The 20,615-nt window shown below is 47.3% G+C and overlaps 2 protein-coding genes across 7 annotated transcripts in view; one reads left to right on the top strand and one right to left on the bottom strand.

Annotated features, from left to right (window-relative positions):
* Window positions 1-13,138, top strand: part of LOC128342947 (tetratricopeptide repeat protein 39A-like) — a 42,889-nt gene extending 29,751 nt beyond the window's left edge. For all 6 annotated transcript variants that reach the window (XM_053291189.1, XM_053291188.1, XM_053291185.1 and 3 more), the window contains 6 exons: window positions 2,263-2,354; window positions 3,071-3,191; window positions 4,598-4,709; window positions 5,986-6,100; window positions 6,737-6,853; window positions 10,823-13,138. In XM_053291189.1, the coding sequence (XP_053147164.1) occupies window positions 2,263-2,354; window positions 3,071-3,191; window positions 4,598-4,709; window positions 5,986-6,100; window positions 6,737-6,853; window positions 10,823-10,940 (675 nt within the window). In that variant the 3' untranslated portion in view covers window positions 10,941-13,138. The remainder of the gene's footprint in view (window positions 1-2,262; window positions 2,355-3,070; window positions 3,192-4,597; window positions 4,710-5,985; window positions 6,101-6,736; window positions 6,854-10,822) is intronic.
* On the bottom strand, window positions 10,178-18,142 carry GADD45GIP1 (GADD45G interacting protein 1). The gene is made up of 2 exons (XM_053291191.1): window positions 17,213-18,142; window positions 10,178-15,570 (listed from the first exon to the last, which is right to left on the bottom strand). The coding sequence occupies exons 1-2, from the start codon at window positions 17,617-17,619 to the stop codon at window positions 15,204-15,206; spliced, it is 774 nt and encodes a 257-aa protein (XP_053147166.1). The 5' UTR covers window positions 17,620-18,142; the 3' UTR covers window positions 10,178-15,203.
* Window positions 18,143-20,615: the final 2,473 nt, after the last annotated feature.

Here is a 20,615-nt window from a genome sequence, read left to right as displayed (position 1 = left end):
GGTGGGAAGGGAGGAGGATGCATTACAAGGTTAACCAACTGGGCCTCCTTTGAGATGGACCTTGGTCCTGGAAAATTAAGGATGCCTCTTTCTCTCTGTCCCAAAAAGAGCCACCGAGCACTAAGGCCCCATAGCTCTTCCAGTGCTGCACAGGACTCCTGAGCCACAGGGCTCAGTGTATAGCTTGAGTAGGAGAGTCCCCCGGAAACTGAGCGAAGAGGCATCTTTTAAAAGTGGAGATTCTCTTTATTTAGCAGGAGGAGAGCAATGGTCCTTATCCAACCCCAGCACAGTATCCCTCCCGTGGTTGTTGCTGGTGTCTATCTTATGATTCTTTTAGATTGTGAGCCCTTTGGGGACAGGGAGCCATCTTATTTATTAATTATTTCTCTATGTAAACTGCTTTGGGAACTTTGGTTGAAAAGTGGTATATAAATACAATATGCATAGCAGTAGTAGAACTTCTGCCAACTTTGGGGCTTGGCATTCAAGGAGTGCCCCAAGGCAGAGTTGCTTATAGTGAGCATGATCTGGAGTATTTCTTCCTAGCTTTTAAGTAAATACAGGGCCAGCCCAAGATATTTTGCATGATGGGATCGGAATCATACCCAGAGTTGTCTTCCCCTGCAAAGCAGCAAGCAATCTTGGATTAGCTGCTGCTGCTGCTGCTTCACTTTGCTCAAACTATTCCCGGACCAAACGAGGATTAGGACAACTTGCACAGCGGGGCTGGTTGTACCTTCACATGGAGCTGCTTGTCCTAGTTTCTGTTAGGGGTGTGCAAACAGGTTCGGAATTGAACTGGTTCGACTTTGAGCTGGTTCAGTTCAAGGTTGAGCGGAACCACCCCTAGTTCGGTTCAACCCTGGACCGAACCTCCCCTGGCTGTTCGTGGACCAAAATGTTTTTTTAAAAAACCCAACAAAAACATTAATGATCCAAATTCTAAATCTGAGTCATCCCAGGCCATGCAAGGGCCATTTGTGCATGCGTGGCAGCCTCCAAAATGGCCACCATGCTGGTGGAAAGGCCCGGAAACGGCCAAAGACCACCCAAACTGGACAATGGTTGCATAACTGAGGCTGGCAGGAGGAGGAGGAACCTCCATGGACACCCCCCCCGCCTCAGAGAAGCCCCCTGGAGGGGGTAAATTGGGGGGGGGAGATTTAAAAAAAAACATTTTGGTCTGCGAACCTCCCCAGACCAGACCAAACCAAACTCTGTCTGTGTGTGTGTGTGTGTGTGTGTGTGTGTGTGTGTGTGTGCACGCGCGCATGTGCGTGTGCGTGTGCGCTAGACTGAACTGGCCCAATCCAGATCCAGTTCAGACTCAAACTGAACCGGGCCAGCCGGTTCTGTGCACATCTCTAAATTCCATCCAACTGTTTCCATTTTGGAAACGGCACTGAGACAAATACTGATTTGCCCAAGGGCCAATACCAGCACTCTGTCTGCTGGGACCATGCATGCCCTCAGTGATTTTTTTTGGGGGGGGTCCCTTTGTGGGGAAGAGTGCCCCTCCACGTTAGTCAGCATACCTTGTGCATAGGGGTTGGAGTGGCTTCCAAGCAATCTCGGCCCCGGACTTTGCATTTGCTACACATTGAGGCTGTTCACACATGCAGCCCAGCCTGGGCTGTGCTGTGCATGTGAAGCACCGGGATCATTCCCAATGCTGCCCCCGCATCAAGCTCAAGTTTTTAACCCAGCCTTTAGCCCAGGTTGATCACTGCTGGGTTAAATGGCTTTCCCCATTTCTGGCAGTGACCTGGGGGATGGAGTTGCCATGCAGAGCTGCTGCTGTAATGAAAGCAGCCGCCACACTTGTGCCCCGGATCACCCTGGGATGCGGGGTGGGGAGGTCCTCCCACTCCCCTCGTTTCTCTTCACCGCTTCTTGTGTGGGCGTGCGGCACGGCAAAGGGAACGCCACCACTGCTCGTCTGTGGGGGAAGGCGGGTGAGCTGCGACCCTCCCCCTGGCCCTGGGGAGCACGTGGCTGAGGTCGTGGGCACAACCTCACTTCCCCTCTTCCCAACTAGCAAGTCTCCCTGAATGCGTGGGTTGAGAATACCCTCTCGTTGGCGGTGCCTGCAGCTGCAGGGCTTCCTTTTTCTGCTCTGCTCTCCCTGTCGCCGCTCTTTCAGGAGGATTCCACCTGCTAGGCTACCAGCCGGGCCTCAAGGAGACCAGCAGCTGCTGTCCTTCCCTTCTCCCCCACTGGGCTTCTTCCTTCCCTGAAGTGCTTGTTGCTCCCCTGCAGGCAATGTACGTGTACATGAAAGCCGCCTTCCTTAGCATGCTGCCTCCGGAAGAGCCGCGACCTTTTGGTGAGGAAGAGGCTGAGCTCTTTAGGTGAGAGTCCTGCTTGCTTTTGACTCTTGGGGAGAGGGAGAGCTTGAGCAGAGGCCTCTGTCTGGAGGAGGGACAAGCCATCCATCCATCACAGATGCTGTTTCGCATGTTACAGCTATATGGCTGAAGTGCTCCTAGGAGCCCCTGATTTGCATAGGGAAATGTCTTGCCACAGTGTCCTCCTGTGCAGAAATATGGGGAACTGGCCCTTGTGAGCGTTGCTAAAGAACTGAAGTGTGAGGGATCATGTCTGGTTGCCAGTTGTGATGGAAGTCTGGTGCTACCCCATGTGGTGTGGTGTGGTGTGCGGAAGCATCACCAAGAAGTCCCAGCAAACTGGATTAAGTCCTCCAGGGAGCAGAGAGAGGATATACTGTGTGTTGGGAGGGAAGTTGCAGTAGGACTTGTTGCACAGTAATTACTTATCCTCTGTAAGTAATTGAACAAGAAGCCAACTGTAATGGAGAAACAAGAATTTGATATTTATTACTAACTAAACGTAAGCTAAGAAACAATAAACAGACTAGCAGTAGTTTATGCAGAGAGAGGGAAAACTTGAATTGAAGTTTGAATTCAAGGCAACTAGTATGAAGGCTAACAAACAAACTGTGACTCCACCCCCAAGCCAACATAGAGAAACATGCCCCACACAAAGAACTGAGACAATGTCTATGGCAAGATCCCCACAGGACTCTCTGTCTGTCTTTGCTTTGCAGGCAGGTTTCCTCCTTCAAGCAGAAGATAGCGGGGAAGTCTCCACCCACAGAGAAGTTTGCCATTCGCAAAGCGAGGCGCTACAAAGCCAGCGAGCATGTTCCCTTGCCGGTGGCAGCCCTGGTGAGGAGGGGATATGTGTGCTAGATGTTTGTGGGTAGAGATGGGTGTCCACTCTTCCTGGTGGGAACTGTCTTCTTGAATAGGCATTTGCGGGGCGGGGGGTGAGAGGTCATGGTCTCAAGGAAGGGGAAATTTTTATGGTCATACCTCTCTGCCATGCCGATTATAGTTGGATTCATGGATCACACTTTAAAAATGAAGAGGCAGCTTTATTTTTATGCAGCTTCTCTAAATTTCTCATACAGTTTTCTGCATGTGCGCTCTCTTTTTAACTCTGCCCTAACTCATGTATGTGAACACATGCACATAAGCATATTTGCACACGTGCCTACATCAGAGAGACATGCATCCACTCACATTCTTGCAGTTGTGTATGCTTGGCTGCAAATTTTGGGAGCCAGATTCTTCCCTGGATTGGCAAAAAGTGGCATGGAAAGAAAGGAGAGGCTATTGCCTACTTGCAGGCAGGTGGGAGTTGCCAGGGAAGGAATTACCAGCTGCAGAGGTAATCATACTGCCTGGCAGGCCTTGACAGTAGCTTTGGACCCTCTGTCACTGGTGTCCCTGTTACAGCTGCCCATGGACTTGTAGCAAGCCCAACAGCAGAGTGTGGTGAAATGTAACGGGTCATAGCACAGGCGCTCTTATTCCTAGACTTCTGGGCAAAAGTTCAGGGCCTCCACAACCCCTGAGGCCCCCCAAATCCTTTTAGAGACAGAGAGTGGGGTGGGGAAAGAAATATGTGGGATGGGAATATGTTAAGTTGCGTGTTGAAATGTTTCTGCTAATGCATATTTGTATAAAAAAACCTTTTTAATATTCTTACATCCTTATGAGTTCAGTTGCTGTTTGTGCACTCAAGAATCCATGTGTTTGAAATACTGCATGTGTTACGGTGTGTATGTTTGTAGGGGAATGATGCTTAACTTGCGCCGTGGTGGTGGTGGGGCCTCCAAAGGCCTTTAGGCTCTAAAATTACCTAGGTGCACCTCTGGGTCATAGGGAAGTGGGGAAAGGGTTTGATTTGGACTTCTGGGATGAGGTTTCCCACCCTTAGCATAAGCAGGGCTCTTGGCTGAAAACCCAGTCCTGGAACTTGTGAAGAGGTCATAAAGAATAGTTCTAAGTCCACGCAGAGGGCCTTTACTGGGACACTGAGCAGTTAGCCAGCTCCCCTGCCACCCAAGTTCCAGGCGAAGGATTGCTGAGTCAGCAGAGGTCACTTCCAGACCAGCTTGAACACCTAGACTGCTGTTTGTTTAGAAATGTAAACCTCTGTATGTATGGAAGGCCGGGAACCAAATCTCCTGTTACTGTACATGTGAGTTCTGTTCCTTGCCGCAGCATTATCCTGCAACATACTGCTTTGGGCCATCACAATTTACTGCCACTTTCTCCTTCCCCAGGAGATGATGTACATGTGGAATGGATTCACAGTCCTGGGCAAGCGGCAGGAGCTGCTGGAGGGGACTCTAGAAACCCTGACACAGGCTGAGAAGAGGTTGCAAGAGGTGCCAGGTAGCACATGAGTTTCATGGAAATGGCAGAGTGGGGCTGGGGCCAGGGATCCCTGTAACATGCTTTCCCAGACTTTAACTACAACTCCTATCATTCCCAGCTGCAGTGGACTTTGGCTGGGGATGATGGGAGTTGTAGTCAACAGCAGCTGGGAATCCCTGTTACAGGGAACATTTGCTGGGGGTACAAAGCAAAAAAGTGTGGGTGTGAAAATAATCCCAAATTATGTTCTCAGAATACAACATAGTTAATATGTGTTGCATATGCTGTAGTCCAGGCTCAGTATTTAAAGAGGAGCAGAATTCTGGAATTATTTGCCAAAAGCAGGTTGAATTTCACTGATTTTCAGAGCAGTAACAGGGGTTTTGGGTCCAGTGACAGGGACTGAAGGCCAAAGAGGCTGGGAACTATTATTGATTCCAAAACTCCTCTTATTTTATCAAATCCTTGCTAGAAATTGCCCTGATGTTTTGAGAGGAATTTCTCTGAAACAATAACATCTACCCCATTAGAATGAACACCAGTGAATCCTGGCTCTAGATTTGTGGAGACACGTAGCAAGATGACCTTTGGTGGTCCCCTTCCAACCTGCCCTCCTCTCCACTGTTGCGGGGGATGTTGGTTTCCTCTCATTCTCAGCAGCTGTTCTTGCCCGCAGCTGCCACCTACCATGCCTCCCACCCTCCATGATGCTTCATGTAACACAGCAAAACCTGCGTCCATTGCCACAGCAAGGGGAGGAGGCCCAATCCTACCAGGGGTTAGGGCAGGTATCTGTAGTGCGCCACCCCCTGCCCCCGGGCTAGTGGACACTCAACAGTTACACAGAGGTTCTTTGTGCTAACCAGCCCAGCCACCAATCCGACGAAGATCATAGTATTCTGTACTGGAAGGTACACAGTGACAACTGTGCATCTTTCTTGGTGGTCCCTGGAAATAAGGTCAGGGGCTTTCCTCTCTGAGGGAGACCTGGCACCAGATGTGTGTCTTTTGTTTCCCCTCAAGCCTGTTTCTACAAGACGTGACTGTTCAGCTTCATGATCCTGGGATATGTTATGTGTGGGCCGGGAGTCCATGTAAGGAAGGCCTTGAGTCCTCCTCTTAGCTGTGGGGGGTCAAGCAGGGAAACAGTTTGCTGCACCAGCAATATGGATGCTTACCTTGCTTAACACCCCTTGTGGGGAGGGACTGGGACTGGGTGGCAGCTACTGAGCCTGGTTCACAGCTCTTGTGTGCTTTTTCTCTCCACATGCTCTTCTCGCCCCACCCCACCCAGCCAGTGAGTACCAAGTGGATGACCAGTGTCTGGTACTGCTTCTCAAAGGGTTAGTTCTCAAGCACTTGCACAGTCCGGCAGAGGCTGAAGCCTGCTTCAGTGCTGTCCATGGCAGGTGAGATGCTCAAGAGCTCTTTGGAAGAAGCAGTGTGGTTTGGGAGGTGCACCCCTGCATTCCCTAATGAAGGATGCTAATTCTTTCTGGCAGAAGAGGGATGCCTGTCGCCTTTCCTCAGACCCTGAAACTTGGTGCAGGCTGATCTTGGGCCTGTCTGGTTTAGGGATGCGCATGGGTTGTTGCTTACCTTTTCCATAATTACATGAAACAGTATTTTTTTCCCCATTTGAAAACACTTCCCATATTGTCCCATTTCCTATTTGAAATGTGAAAGCAGACTATTTCACTCACACACCCGCCACCTTAATCTGGCTTGTCTCTTCTGGCTGATGGAGAACCCTGAAGGGAAGCCAGAAATATAATGTCCCATTAGGACAGTTGTCTTTGCTCTTCATACTTCAACATTTGGTACAATATAGCCACTCTGCCACTGCTTCATAAACCCAATTTACCTACTGTTCCTTTTGAAAACCTCACAATCTGATTCCTATCTGTGTTCCATTTAATGGAACTTTTAGCCTGTCTGTCCCAATGTGTACGTTCACTGCATTCCCTAGATCAAGACTGCATTGGCCTCCAATAACAGCAACAAAAAAGACTCTCCTAATTTCCATGTCTGTCTATTATCTGCAGTGAAAAGAGGATCCGGTACGACCACTACTTGGTACCCAATGCATTGCTAGAATTAAGTCTACTGTATGTGGCACAGGGCCGGAGTGAAGAGGCTGTGAAGCTGCTCCGCAGGGCCAAGTAAGTGAATATCCCGCCTGTCCCATCATGCTTTGCTTTAGGGAAGAGAGGAGGATATTCCTGCTACTTGCTACCCAGTAGCATACACTGAGGGAAATAAGTATTTGATCCCCTGCTGATTTTGTCCGTTTGCCCTCTGACACAGAAATGACCAGGCTATAATTGGAATGGTAGGTTTATTGTAGCTGTGAGAGACAGAATAACAACAAACAAACCCTCAAAAGCCCAGTGCCCAAAAGTCAGCGATGGATTTGCATTGTAGTGAGGGAAATAAGTATTCGATCCCCTATCAACCAGCAAGATTTCAGGCTCCCAGGTGTCTTTTCACTATATGCAGGTAACGAGCTGAGATGAGGAACACCCTCTGTAAGGGAGTGCTCCTAATCCCAGCTTGTTACAGTACCTGTATAAAAGACACCTGTCCATAGAAGCAAGCAATCACTCAGCTCCCAAACTCACCACCATGCCCAAGACCAAAGAGCTGTCGAAGGATGTCAGGGACAAGGTTGTAGACCTGCACAAGGCTGGACTGAGCTACAAGACTATCGCCAAGCAGCTTGGTGAGAAGGTGACTACAGTTGGCACGATAACTCGCAAATGGAAGAAACACAAAATGACTGTTAATCTCCCTCGGTCTGGGGCTCCATGCAAGATCTCACCTCGTGGAGTTGCAATGATCATGAGAATGGTGACAAAGCAGCCCAGAACTACACGGGGGGAACTTGTCAATGATCTCAGGGCAGCTGGAACCATAGTCACCAAGAAAACAATTGGTAACACACTACGCCGTGAAGGACTGAAATCTTGCAGTGCCCGCAAGGTCCCCCTGCTCAAGGCAGCACATGTACAGGCCCGTCTGCAGTTTGCCAATGCACATCTGAATGATCCAGAGGAGAACTGGGCGAAAGTGTTGTGGTCAGATGAGACCAAAATCAATCTCTTTGGCATCAACTCAACTCACCGTGTGTGGAGGAGGAGGAATGCTGCCTATGAGCCCAAGAACACCATCCCCACCGTCAAACATGGAGGTGGACACATTATGCTTTGGGGGTGTTTTTCTGCTAAGGGGGCAGGACACCTTCACCGCATCGAAGGGACGATGGACGGGACCATGTACCGTCAGATCTTGGGTGAGCACCTCCTTCCCTCAGCCAGGGCATTGAGAATGGGTCGTGGATGGGTATTCCAGCATGACAATGACCCAAAACACACAGCCAAGGCAACAAAGGAGTGGCTCAAGAAGAAGCACATGAAGGTCCTGGAGTGGCCCAGCCAGTCTCCAGACCTTAATCCCATAGAAAACCTGTGGAGGGAGCTGAAGGTTCGGGTTGCCAAACATCAGCCTCGAAACCTTTTTGACTTGGAGAGGATCTGCAAAGAGGAGTGGGACAACATCCCTCCTGGGTTGTGTGCAAACCTGGTGGCCAACTACAAGAAACGTCTGACCTCTGTGATTGCCAACAAGGGTTTTGCCACCAAGTACTAAGACATCTTTTGTGAAGGGATTGAATACTTATTTCCCTCACTACAATGCAAATCCATCGCTGAGTTTTGGGCACTGGGCTTATGAGGGTTTGTTTGTTGTTATTCTGTCTCTCACAGCTACAATAAACCTACCATTCCAAGTATAGCCTGGTCATTTCTGTGTCAGAGGGCAAACGGACAAAATCAACAGGGGATCAAATACTTATTTCCCTCACTGTAGCTGTGTTTTAGAAGACCCAGTAAACACAGTGAAGAATGGAATGAGGGTTTCCATTCCTTTTCTGGTCCAGCCTGTAAAACTTCATTTTGGCAAACAGCCAGTATCAGGGTCTGAGAACTAGGAAATGAAAACATATGATGCTGCTTTTCATGGAGTCAGACCATTGGTCCTTCTAAACCAGAGGTTCTCAAACTGTGGTCTGTGGACCACCAGTGGTCTGCAAGCTCCATCCAGGCTATCCACGGATAAGTTGCAGATCAGTTGAGAATATCTGCATTTCACCCATTTTTTTTAAAAGTTATATTTTATTTATTATTATTATTCAATTTTTATACCGCCCTCAGACTCAGGGTGGTTATATGAGTTACGTACTTTGATTTGTAGAACAAAAACAAGTTTAAAGTGGTCCATGGAGAAAATACGGATTGAGGATTTCTGGTCTAAACTAACGGGTCTTTCCCAGCTCTGTTTCTTCAATTGGAAAAGATGAGGACTGAACCTGGGACTTTGTGGACAACATCTGGACCTTTAACAAAACAGTGCTTCATCAGCAAGAGGCTCTTTCCATTTACAGAAGGACCCTTGCACTTGTTCAAGTACCCCTTGCCTAAGCACAGGGCTCCTCCCATTCATGGAAGGTGCTTCTAGAGCATCACTGTGTTAAGGTCTTGATGTTGCCCACTGCGTACAAAGTGTGTGCTCTACCACTAAGCTATGGGCCCTTTGAAACTGAAAATTGGTAACTACTACTATTACTACGGATATTTATATACCGTTCTTCAACCAAAGTTCTCAAAGCGGTTTACACAGAAAAATAAGTAATACACAAATGAGATGGTCCCCCATCCCCAAAGGGCTCACAATCTAAAAAGAATACCAGCAACAGCCACTGGTGGGCTGTTGTGCTGGGGTTGGATAGGGCCAGTTGCTTTCCCCCTGCTAAATATAAGAGAATCACCACTTTAAAAGGTATGTCTCTGCTCAGTTAGCAGGGGTAATGGGAATACCAGTATTGTTATTAATTAATTAATTAATTAGATTTCTATACCACCCTTCCAAAAATGGCTCAGGGCGATTTACACAGAGAAATAATAGAAAAATAAGATGGATCCCTGTCCCCAAAGGGCTCACAATCTAAAAAGAAACATAAGACAGTCACCAGCAACAGTCACTGGAGGTACTGTGCTGTGGTGGATAGGGCCAGTTACTCTCCCCCTGCTAAATAAAGCGAATCATCACATTAAAAGGTGCCTCTTTGCCAAGTTAGCAATGTATTAGAGAGTCCTTATCCTGCAGCAAAGCTGGTACTAAACTATGGACAACAAACTCTCCACCACCCCCACCCAAAAAAGCCCTTCAGGTAATACTAAAATAGAACTACACAGAGAATGACCTCCTTTGAGGTTTTTTCCATATCTAAAGCACTCATATTTCTGTGAATGCTTCTCTCTATGTAGCTACAAGGATAGAAGTTCAATAGCAGCTCAAATAAAATAAATCCCCTGCACATTTTTGATACCAAAACGGGGCAGACCAGCACGTAATGAAGCCTTTGATGGCAAGTATGCGCCATGTGCCTCTGACTGCCCAGTTAACAGAATTCACTATTAGATACAGAATCTGTTTCTTCCCCGACTTTATTATCATCTTGTTGCTTAAAATTGTCTCCTACCTTTCTCCAAAAGGGATTCAAGGCAGTTCATAACACAATTTAAAGTCACAAAAATATAATTTCAAATACAAATTAAAAGACAATGGGCAGCATGCAGAGTAGTTAGTCATGACTAAGTACGCACTCTTGAATTCAGTGAGATGTCAGTCTGGCTGTGGCTTTAATATACTAGAAGCAGGCAGTGAGAGTTGCAGCAACAATTTAAAAAAGAACAGCAGCAAAAAATAGGAGATGAAAGGCGGCCCCCTGCAGTAGCCATGATTCATGAACTGCCAGAATACTAATAATTATGTGAGCCCTTATTGTTGCAGAGAAGAATTTGAAAGCTTTTTAGCAGTTTCTGGTGCTCCCAGCCAGAGAAGCATAAGCAAGGTTGAGGGCTTAAATGTTTTCCAGCATTCTGCCAAGGTGCTAGTGGAAACTGAAGCGAAGCAAAATGAAGGTGTTTAATTTGCAAGATTTATGCCAGATTTGGATTTTCTTGGTGCAGCCTGAGGTGACTTTAATCTAAATTCTGCACCCATCTTCTAAAATGTTCACACACTACATTGGATAGTGGAATATAACAGCTGCTGAATGTCTTTCCCAACAGGAACAACTACAAGAATTACTCAATGGAATCACGAACACTATTCCGGATCCATGCTGTATTGTCCAAACTGAAGGCCAACCAGGAAGAAAATGGTGCAGATGGAGCTAGCCCTTCCTAGGGAATGGAGTGCTAATTGCCTCCTGATTATGAGGAGGAGGTAGACTGTTGTTCTTGAGGAGTATCTGGACCAAAGAGAGAACCTGCCAAAGTACAAGACCTTGTGATGCTGCCTTTGCGGGGTGGCGGGATTGTTAGTTCAAACGAGTGTGTCACCACCAAGGTTGTGCCACATCACTGAAGGTCTAGAGCCTGATGTTTGGTGTGGGCAAATGGATAGACTTCAGATATCTGGATTTCAGTTCCCAAGCCCTTGAAGCAGCTGGGGAGCCCACATTCATGAATAAATCTCCTTCCTCAGGGTCTTAGAAATGAGGGCTAAATTCTCCTTCCCCTTCCTCTAGTTTCATAATCATCTGGGAATAGGCTGAGTGTGCCCTGATCCATGGCCATGTGTACCCCTTGGTTTCCTATTTTATATTCCTTGGCCAATTAGCATCCACTTTCCCTGTAGGTCCCTGCTAATCTCAAAAGCCACAGCTCCCCCAGAGCCTACATACATCAGGTGATCCTCTGTGACTTGTTGGTGTTGGACCTGAAAGAGCCAGTGCCTGATGTTTCTCTCTCTCTTTTAAATTAAACTGTACGGAGCTTTTTATATTGAACCTAAGGACAACATTTCAAAATACTGGGAAAGGAAAAAGTTGCTGTTTACAGGCCTTTGGGGTGTGTTCAGTACAGGGGCAATGCTTTCATGTATCCCTGCTTGCCCACCTGCAAACCAGTCCTATTGTCTTTGTTAAAATGGTCCCTTAAAAACCCCTTGCTGTGGCAAAAAGCAGTGACATGCCACTCTTGCTATTGCCTTGTTCTCTGCTATCTTTACCCTCCTGCACCCACTCTGTAAGCAGAACATTTTTCAGGGAGGGAGAGTGGAATCTATTCAAATAGAACTTTAGGCAGGATAAACTGCAGCAACCACACTTAATTGAATTATGAAGGGCCCTTCTGTCCCTTTGAGTCTCAGTGAGGAGATAGGACTGATCTCCTTTATCCTGGATCATTGCAGCCTGTCCTGTCCTGCTGGTGTTCTAACTGAAGGCTTGCTTTTGGTCTACCACCTTCTGAAGGACAAGATTGGGCTCTTCCTTACTGTAGCAGCAGCAGCAGCAGCTGCTTATGGAGTACTGTGGAATCTTGGTTCTTTAAGCCACCTGCAGCATTTGCTGAGGTGTGTGTACATCAGTACACAACATGAGTACACATGACACAGGGGTCCATTCATTCCTTTCCTGTCCTGTGCCTGGCACAGTCCCCATAATTTGTCCATCTAGTTCCAGCTTGATGAAAAATTCGTAGCTCATAGGACTTCCTGTTAATTTGCAACAGGCAATAGATGGCAGTGAGCCCGGACACAACCTGGAATAAGACAAGCCCACTGAGAGATTCTCATTAAGCATAGAGGACAGTATACACTGTCATCCTCATGGGAATTTCAGAGCAGGTGTAAACATAAGGCCAGGAATGTGTCTTCTAAATCCCATGAGAGGTGGGATGATGTGTGGAGCTACACCTTGGACCACCTGCTGTGATGACTTTCTTTAAATGAAATTGACTCTACCTCATCTGTTTTGCAGATTAATCTGCTAATATGATGACAGATCTTGCCTTAGCTTAGCTGTTCTCTGCCTTATATAGGTTCTGTTGAACCTCTGCTATAGACTTAAACCCCAAGCATGTATACATGTGTATCCTCTCTCTTTGGACTGTAATTAGGCCTAGAAAGTGCCTCTGATTGTAGCTCTGAGTTACCTGTATCTGAAGAGAGCCCTGCAGAGTTTGTAACTTGAATCCCTATAATACTTTTAACCAATGAAGAGTTGGCCAAGTACTTGTTCTTTTCTGTCTCACTGCTTCTTGGCAGGAAGGGGGCTGCTATTTCTACAGGCTGGATACTGATCTGAAATTCTTGATCGCAGCTGGGTCCACTACCGCAAACTGAATTAGTTCCCATTATTCATTAGCAAGGAGAAGCTTTCTGCTTCAGATACATCTCAGGTCAGGAAAACCAGCTGCACACAAAATACTACTCCTGCTGACCCTGTGAAGGAGAAAGCTGGGGAAGGGGCAGGAGGAGATTCTAACAAAAGAAAAATTGTCCAGTAACTGAACATTAGGTCTTTAATTAAAAGCTAAAGGGGGAATTCTTTGATTTTAATTTAATTGTGAAACAATGTAAAATAAAGAATTTATACAAAGGGCCCCTCCTCATTTAACAGTTTGTTATAAGACTAGTATTGCACCTTCAAACCTCTACCCCAAAAGGAAACAGTGTTCACGGGTCTTTGTTGGGAGTAAGGAAAGGCCGAGCCTGTTCACCTCATTTCTAGTAATTGGAAAACCACTGCAGTTAAATACATTTTTAGTATGGAAAGAGGAAACTTAATCAGAGCTTCTTCCTTACAAGAGGTCTATAGAACTTAGACCTTCTTTCTGAAATCTAGTTTGTACCTATCTCCTCCTGTAATTTCTGTAGGATCACCTCCAAATGAAGGTGGTTTTCACTGAGAGGTTCAGAACAGTGTATGAGTCTCCACAATTATGCCACTAGAGGGAGGCAGATCACTATTCTATAAGGCTCAGGGCTTGCATGCAGCAGCCTCTTTCAACTAACAGTTCTAAGCAGAGAGGACAGCACAATCTTTTATAGGCTTCTGTGTGTTCTATATAGGGCTTCTGCTAGGTCTCTGCTGCAAATGGGATGTTTGCTTCCAACATGCTCTAGCACAGGCAAAGCCTCCTCTGTGGAAGGCGGTTGGTCAGCAAAATTGTTCCCTAGCAACTAAGATCTACAGAGCAGTTAAGAATGCACATCTCATGAACTGAGGGGGGGGGGGCGGGGCGGAAGAATGAGCTGCTATGTATTCCAGAATGAAAAGGAGACTGCCTTCTGTTTCTTTCAGTGGTAGACAACAGGGTTGCAAATCCAACCCTACATGACCACAGTTAGCCCTTCTAGGTAGCTAAAAGCAGCCTTTTAGCTCTAGCCAGCTCATCTTTTCTGTACTATCCCTCCTACTCCACAGGTATCAGTGTGGTATCATTTAGTCTTACTAAAGTTGTCATACCCAACAGCAATGAAGCAAGATTCATTTTGTGAATAGCTGGCCATTTTAGAAGTTCTGCAGCCTTGCAAAGCTCAACTGGATGTGCCAAACTGAGGCTTAGGGCTGCTGCAGCGAAGCTAGCAAATCCCTTGCATTAAGATGCATTCATAAGTTATGTCTGTCAGAAATAACTCATGGTTTCACATATCCTACTTCATGGTCAAGTTCTAACCCCTTCCAACCCTGCTAATACCGGCATACTTTTAGAAATCCAGTAAAGAAAAATCATTGTCTTGCTATGAGATCAGTGGATAAAGTTGTACTGGATATACAAGTGGTATTTAACTAGGTACTAAAACATGGGAACAAGTCCTAATCACAGTTATATTGGCAACTGAAACATATGGACACGCATTACCACCACATCTGCTCTAAGACCTATCACCTTCCTGCCTACCCACCAAAAGATAAAAAGCACATGATGTCACAAGGGCTAGAGTATCAGGTCTGAGTGTGGACAATTCCACTTCAAATCCTGGCTTAGCAATAAACCTCTGTGAGTGGCCTTGGACAATTTACCTTCTCAGGCTAACCTACCTGACAGATTTGTTATGAAGATCAAATTACACACTGAACCCCTTAGAAAGAATACTAACACACACACACACACACACACAACACAACACCCCATACAGTGTTTTTGCAACTTCAGAGCTCCTCCTCTGGTTTTTAGCTTGTTCAGTTTTATTTGTCTAAACTAGACTGTAAATCCGAAACAGACATCCTACCCAATACAGTAGCTAGGGGTGGTTGTTTTGACATTTCACAAATCAGATTAACAGCTTTAAAAATAAAGCCCCAGAGAGCCAATAGCAAATCCTAGATACATTTTACCCTCTATCTGCATAGGGCATTGCAGTGAGTGAGTCAGCAAGGACAGAGCAAGCCTGCTGCAGGTGGTTAGGCAGCAACCAATTCTTTAGATGCATCCTCCACAGGATACCCTGGCAGGAAAGATGAAGCCAAAGGCATTAACCAGGAAGACATTTGCTACACTGTATCCATTGTGGTGTCATTTGGACACAGATGAGTGGTGAGAGAACATTAGAATTGCAGTCTTCTCTATACTCATAGGATCCACACTTGCAAAGGGATTTTGGAAACCAAACAGAGCTATCAGTTCAAGTCACAGCCCTCCATTGGTGGCTGTGGGTACGTCAGAGAGACCCAGAAGAGTCTATGTGACCTGATGAGACACTGCTGCCACCATCCCCTCCCTCTTTGTCTGGTGATGAGGCAGCAGTGGCTGTTTCTGCAGCCTTTTGGGCTATAGCCTGCTCTCTAAGCTGCTTCTTCTGCAGCTTCCGCTCCTTCCGTCTAGCCTTCTCCATCTCTTCCACCAGTTCTTGGAACTGGGAGCTGCGGTGATCCAAGTTGTGGCCAAAACGTTCACGGGCCTCAGCCAGCAGCTGCTGCCGCCACTCCTTCTCTGCAAGTTCCTTGGCCTTGCGCTCTGCCTTCTCCTGTCGCCAGTCTGCAATCATCTGTGGCATCTTGGCCATTTTGGCAGCTATGACCTCCTCTCTGTGAAGAGAGCAGCAGCAAGATGTTACACGGTCCTCCAGATTCCCAAGAGTTGGGAAGACAGTACACAGGCCCTTCTAGATATGCTAGATTGCCTTCAAAGCTTTACCAGGTGCTCCGCAGGGGCTTGTTCGTTTGGTCCTGTGCTCTGAGCACCTCAGCAGCCAAACCATCCCCAGCTCTCTTCCCAACCTTGGGGAAGGGGTGCGGATGAACTCTGCCTCTCTGCAGCTTCAAGATTAAGAGGACTGGGGCTTGTCATGCTTGCCAGAAGAGCAGCCCACTCACTAGGACTAGATAAAATGTGGAATGCCATTATTACACCCACTCTGTGGAGGGAGCTCTCTTGGACATCTTGAAAGTAAGTTGGGCAAGGTGCTCAAGGAGGTAGTTGCTGTGCAACTCCAGGCACTTTTGGACAATACTGATAACCTAGTAGCTATATAACAAGACACACTGGTCATGGTATCCTTTTCAGTAGGGTCTCCAAGTCACAGGCACACTCTTATTCCATGGCTACTAGGTTAACTTCTGATCATCAGGCAAGGTGCTTTGCTGAGTACTTCCAAGATTATGCTTATATCTGCTGTGTCAGCTGATCCTGAAGTGTTTTGTACCCCCAACACAGCTAAGGTCCAATTACTGGCTATAGCAAACCAGACTTGTCTTTTGCTGCTCCCAAGGGGCCAAGTAAGTGTGATCTGAGAAACACACCCAAAGATCTCTTTGCAGTGCTCACAAAGGATGCCTCCTCTGCACAGTGTGTGCGGCGCACACCTCTCTACTTGCACACCACTTCATTGCAGCCCCAAACAAGCAGGATGATTCTGGATACAAAAGATTCAAGACCAGGTGTTTTGGGTGTGCAAATCTTAGAAGTGCTACACAAGTGAATAAGCAGCACTCTCAGATTTAGATATTGCTAATCTTTATCTCCCCCACATCACCCCCACCCCCGCCATCTTTTGGATTTTTGTGAAGCAGAGATCTATCCATCAGTTCAACATTTATACCAGGCATCTTCCCGAAACCAGGTAATATGATTTACTGTTATGTCTACCCCATGGCTCATGCCCTCCGACATTTCACAGAGGAAAACAGGGGGCACATGGGCTTGTAATATCTCCACACCAAGCATCACCAACTTCTCTCTATGTCTAGCTGAAGGCTTTTCTCAGCGGGTTGTAGCCATTTACTCTGCAACAGCTTTCGCCACTCTTCTGCAGTGATTCAGAAGCAGGAGTTAATAAACTGGACGTGAAAAGACACCCCTTAAGAATGTTCCACAGAATGAATGCTTGCACGTTTACTGAAGTGGGCATAAGGTCACAGGTTTTCCCAAGAACAAGAGGTCTCGTGTCCTCTTCCGTGCTAGGCTGACGCGGCTGTAACCTTATGCACGCGTCCTCCTCCATCATGGTTATCCTACTGAACTCAGGGCAATTGCTTCCCTCCCCCAATGCAGAACAGGCACAATACTTTTTACCACGAACAGGAGCCAAAAGCTAGGGGCTGACCCTGATACAAAAGGGGGCCAGCTGGGGCCGATTACAGCCGCTTACCACGCCGCCCGCCCCCCCCCCGAGAAGCGCATTTGAAGCCCCCCCCCACTACCCCTTCACTCTCCTCCCCCTCCCCTCACCTTTGCCGCTTCCGGAGTTCAGCCTCCCGCTCTTTTACGTCCAGCGCCGCCTCCATATCCCTGAGCGGCGGGTACCACTCTCTTTCCTCGGCCTCAATTTCCTTGAGCTGCTCGGGGGTCGGCCAGAGCCGGGCCGGGTCGACCCCAGAGGCTGCCCCATAGCGCGCGAAAAGCTTGGGCTCGTAGGAGGCTTCCAGCTGCCAGGATGGCGTGCGAGGGTTGGTAGGATCCGGCAGGTACACCCCGCCAAGCTTTAGCCGCAGTCGTGGCGCATTGTAAAACCGGACACCCCCAAGCATCAGCCACTTTCTGCAAGCCGCCATCTTGGAGTGGGCTGCTCCCCGGCCACTCACCGCTATCAAGGCCGCCATCTTGGAGTTAGCCCTCCTCCTCCTGGGCGGCGCCATTTTGGATCGAGTCAGGTGAGCGCTGCCATTTTGGAGTCCCTTTGCTCGCTTGCCATAGAGCGGGCGCTCCTTAGACTGGACGCCTCCATTTTGGCATCGTACGTCATCGCGCGAGGGCCCGCTAGCGACGGCGAGGGAGTTTCGTCATAGAGATTTTTTTTTTTTTAAGGACTAAAGTAACGTTGACTTCAGAATTGCTTCGGATTCGGAGGAGTCTCTATTTTACATTGTTAAGAGTACAAAGGCACTACGAGCCTACGCGCCAGTGAATAGGGCTGCGTTCAAATGAGTGCTGCTGGGGGTGACAACAATGGAGCGTGGGGGGCAGGTTAGAGAGACCGACTTTTGCTGCCGCCCGAGATGTCTTGAGTGTGGTGCCTTTTTTGCTCTTTTGAGCATGACGGTGTGATGATTTCAGGGCGTAGAGGCAGCGGGGCCTGCTCACTTGAAGTTCCTGGGCATCCCATTATACCGTTCCACATACAGATAGGCAAGGGAGGAGCCTGTGATGGCTCAGGTCGGTTGGAAGGCAGCTGTTCCTGGTGGGAAGACTGGAGAGGAGGAGGAGGATGGAGCTCTCTCTGTATATAAGGCTCGTGGGGCTGCGTGAGGGAGGGAGGAGCACCCCGCCGCCCGGAGAAGGAGGAGGCTGCCACTGTGCGAATTAGATAGATGAGGAAACAAGATGAACAAGAGCTGTTAACTCAGGCAGGGAGAAAGAGAGAAAAGGAAAAGTTGCTAATAACACCCAGATCTGTTTCCCCATGTCAATATAATTGGGAGAAGGCATAACCTCCCTAAATGCCTGCCTGGAGGCAGTAATGGGCTGGATGAAGGATAACAAACTGAGGCTGAATCTAGATAAGGCGGAAATACTTAATTGTGCGGGGTCAGAACTCAAGAGATTATTTTGATCTGCCGGTTCTAGATGGGGTCACGCTCCCCCAGAAGGAACAGGTATGCAGTTTGGGGGTGCTTCTGGATCTGAACCTTTCCCTGGTGTCCCAGGTTGAGGCAGTGGCCAGAGGTGCTTTTTATGGGCTTTGGCTGATACTCCAGCTGTGTCCATTTCTTGAAATGAACGACCTCAAAACGGTGGTACATATACTGGTAACCTCTAGGCTAGATTACTGCAATGCACTCTATGTGGGGCTGCCTGTGTACGTAGTCTGGAAACTGCAGTTGGTCCAGTATGCAGCAGCCAGGTTGGTCTCTGGGTCATCTAGGAGAGACCATATTACTCCTGTGTTGAAAGAACTACACTGGCTGCTGATATGTTTCCGGGCAAAATACAAGGTGCTGGTTATTACCTATAAAGCCCTAAACAGCTTAGGCCCTGGATATTTAAGAGAACGTCTTCTTCGCCATGAGCCCCCCCACCTGTTAAGATCATCTGGAGAGGTTCATCTGTGGCTACTTGAGAATGGGCCTTCTCTGTTGCTGCCCCTGGACTTTGGAATGCACTCCCTTTTGAAATAAGACAAAGTTCCTCATCAACGACTCCTGAGGAAACTTAGCGGTCATGGGATAAGGGGACAAGTACATGTGTGGATTGCTAACTGGTTGAAAGACAGGAAACAGAGGGTAGGTATAAATGGAGAGTTTTCAAAATGGAGGGAAGTAAGAAGTGGGGTCCCCCAGCGATCTGTACTGGGACCAGTGCTTTTTAATTTATTCATAAATGATCTAGAAGCAGGGGTAAGCAGTGAGGTGGCCAGATTTGCTGATACCAAACTCTTTCGGGTAGGGAAATCCATAACTGATTGTGAAGAGCTCCGAAAGGATCTCTCCAAACTGGGGGAGTGGGTGACAAAGTGGCAAATGCGGTTCAGTGTTGGCAAGTGTAAAGTGATGCACATTGGGACGAAGAACCCCAACTTCAAGTATATGCTGATGGGATCTGAGCTGTCGGTGACTGACCAGGAGAGAGATCTTGGGGTCGTGGTGCACAGCTCGTTGAAAGTGTCGACTCAATGTGCGGCAGCTGTGAAAAAGGCCAATTCCATGCTAGGGATCATTAGGAAGGGGATTGAAAATAAAATGGCTAATATTATAATGCCCATATACAAAGCTATGGTGCGACCACACTTGGAGTACTGCATACAATTCTGATCACCTCATCTAAAAAAGGACATTGTAGAACTGGAAAAGGTGCAGAAGAGATGACCAAGATGATCAAGGGCCTAGAGCACTTTTCTTATGAGGCTAGGCTACAGCACCTGAGGCTATTTAGTTTAGAAAAAAGACAACTGCAGGGAGACATGATAGAGGTCTATAAAATCATGCATGGTATGGAGAAAGTGGAGAGAGAGAAATTCTTCTCCCTCTCCCATAACATTAGAACCAGGGGTCATCCCATGAAATTGATTGCCAGGAAATTTAGGACCAACAAACGGAAGTACTTTTTCACATAATGCATAATTCTCTGCCACAAGATGTAGTGACAGCCAACAACCTGGAAGGCTTTAAGAAGGGTTTGAGTCACTTCATGGAGGAGAGGTCTATCAACGGCTACTAGTTGGAGGGCCACCTCCAGCCTCAAAGGCAGGATGCCTCTGAGTACCAGTTGCAGGGGAGTAACTGCAGGAGAGAGGGCATGTCCTCAGCTCCTGCCTGTAGGCTTCCAGTGGTATCTGGTGGGCCACTGTGCGAAACAGGATGCTGGACTAGATGGGCCTTGGGCCTGATCCAGCAGGGCTGTTCTTATGTTCTTAAGAGCCTCCCCATCTCTGGCATTAAAAAGGCACTGAAGACACATTTATTTACCCAGGCCTTTAATTAGATTTATAGTTTTAAAAATTTTAATAGTGGTTTTTAAATGTTTTTAATGTTTTAAACATTTTAATTGATAATTAATTTGATGTTTTAAATGATTTTAATTGTAAACTGCCCAGAGATGTAAGTTTTGGGCAGTATAGAAATATTTTAAATAAATAATAAATAAATGAGCTAGATAAATAAGTAAAGGGCAAGAAGGTGACAGTTCTAAAAGGCCT

This window comes from Hemicordylus capensis, chromosome 2, assembly GCF_027244095.1.
Source record: "Hemicordylus capensis ecotype Gifberg chromosome 2, rHemCap1.1.pri, whole genome shotgun sequence".
Taxonomy (NCBI): Eukaryota; Metazoa; Chordata; class Lepidosauria; order Squamata; family Cordylidae; genus Hemicordylus; species Hemicordylus capensis.
This window is presented reverse-complemented; position numbering and strand designations above follow the sequence as displayed.

Excerpts from the sequence above, each read along its gene's own strand:
- GADD45GIP1 (XM_053291191.1), bottom strand. The coding sequence starts at position 17,619 with ATGGCGCCGCCCAGGAGGAGGAGGGCTAACTCCAAGATGGCGGCCTTG. Across the intron at positions 15,571-17,212 it reads GAACTCCGGAAGCGGCAAAG|AGAGGAGGTCATAGCTGCCA; the intron begins GTGAGGGGAGGG and ends CTCTCTTCACAG.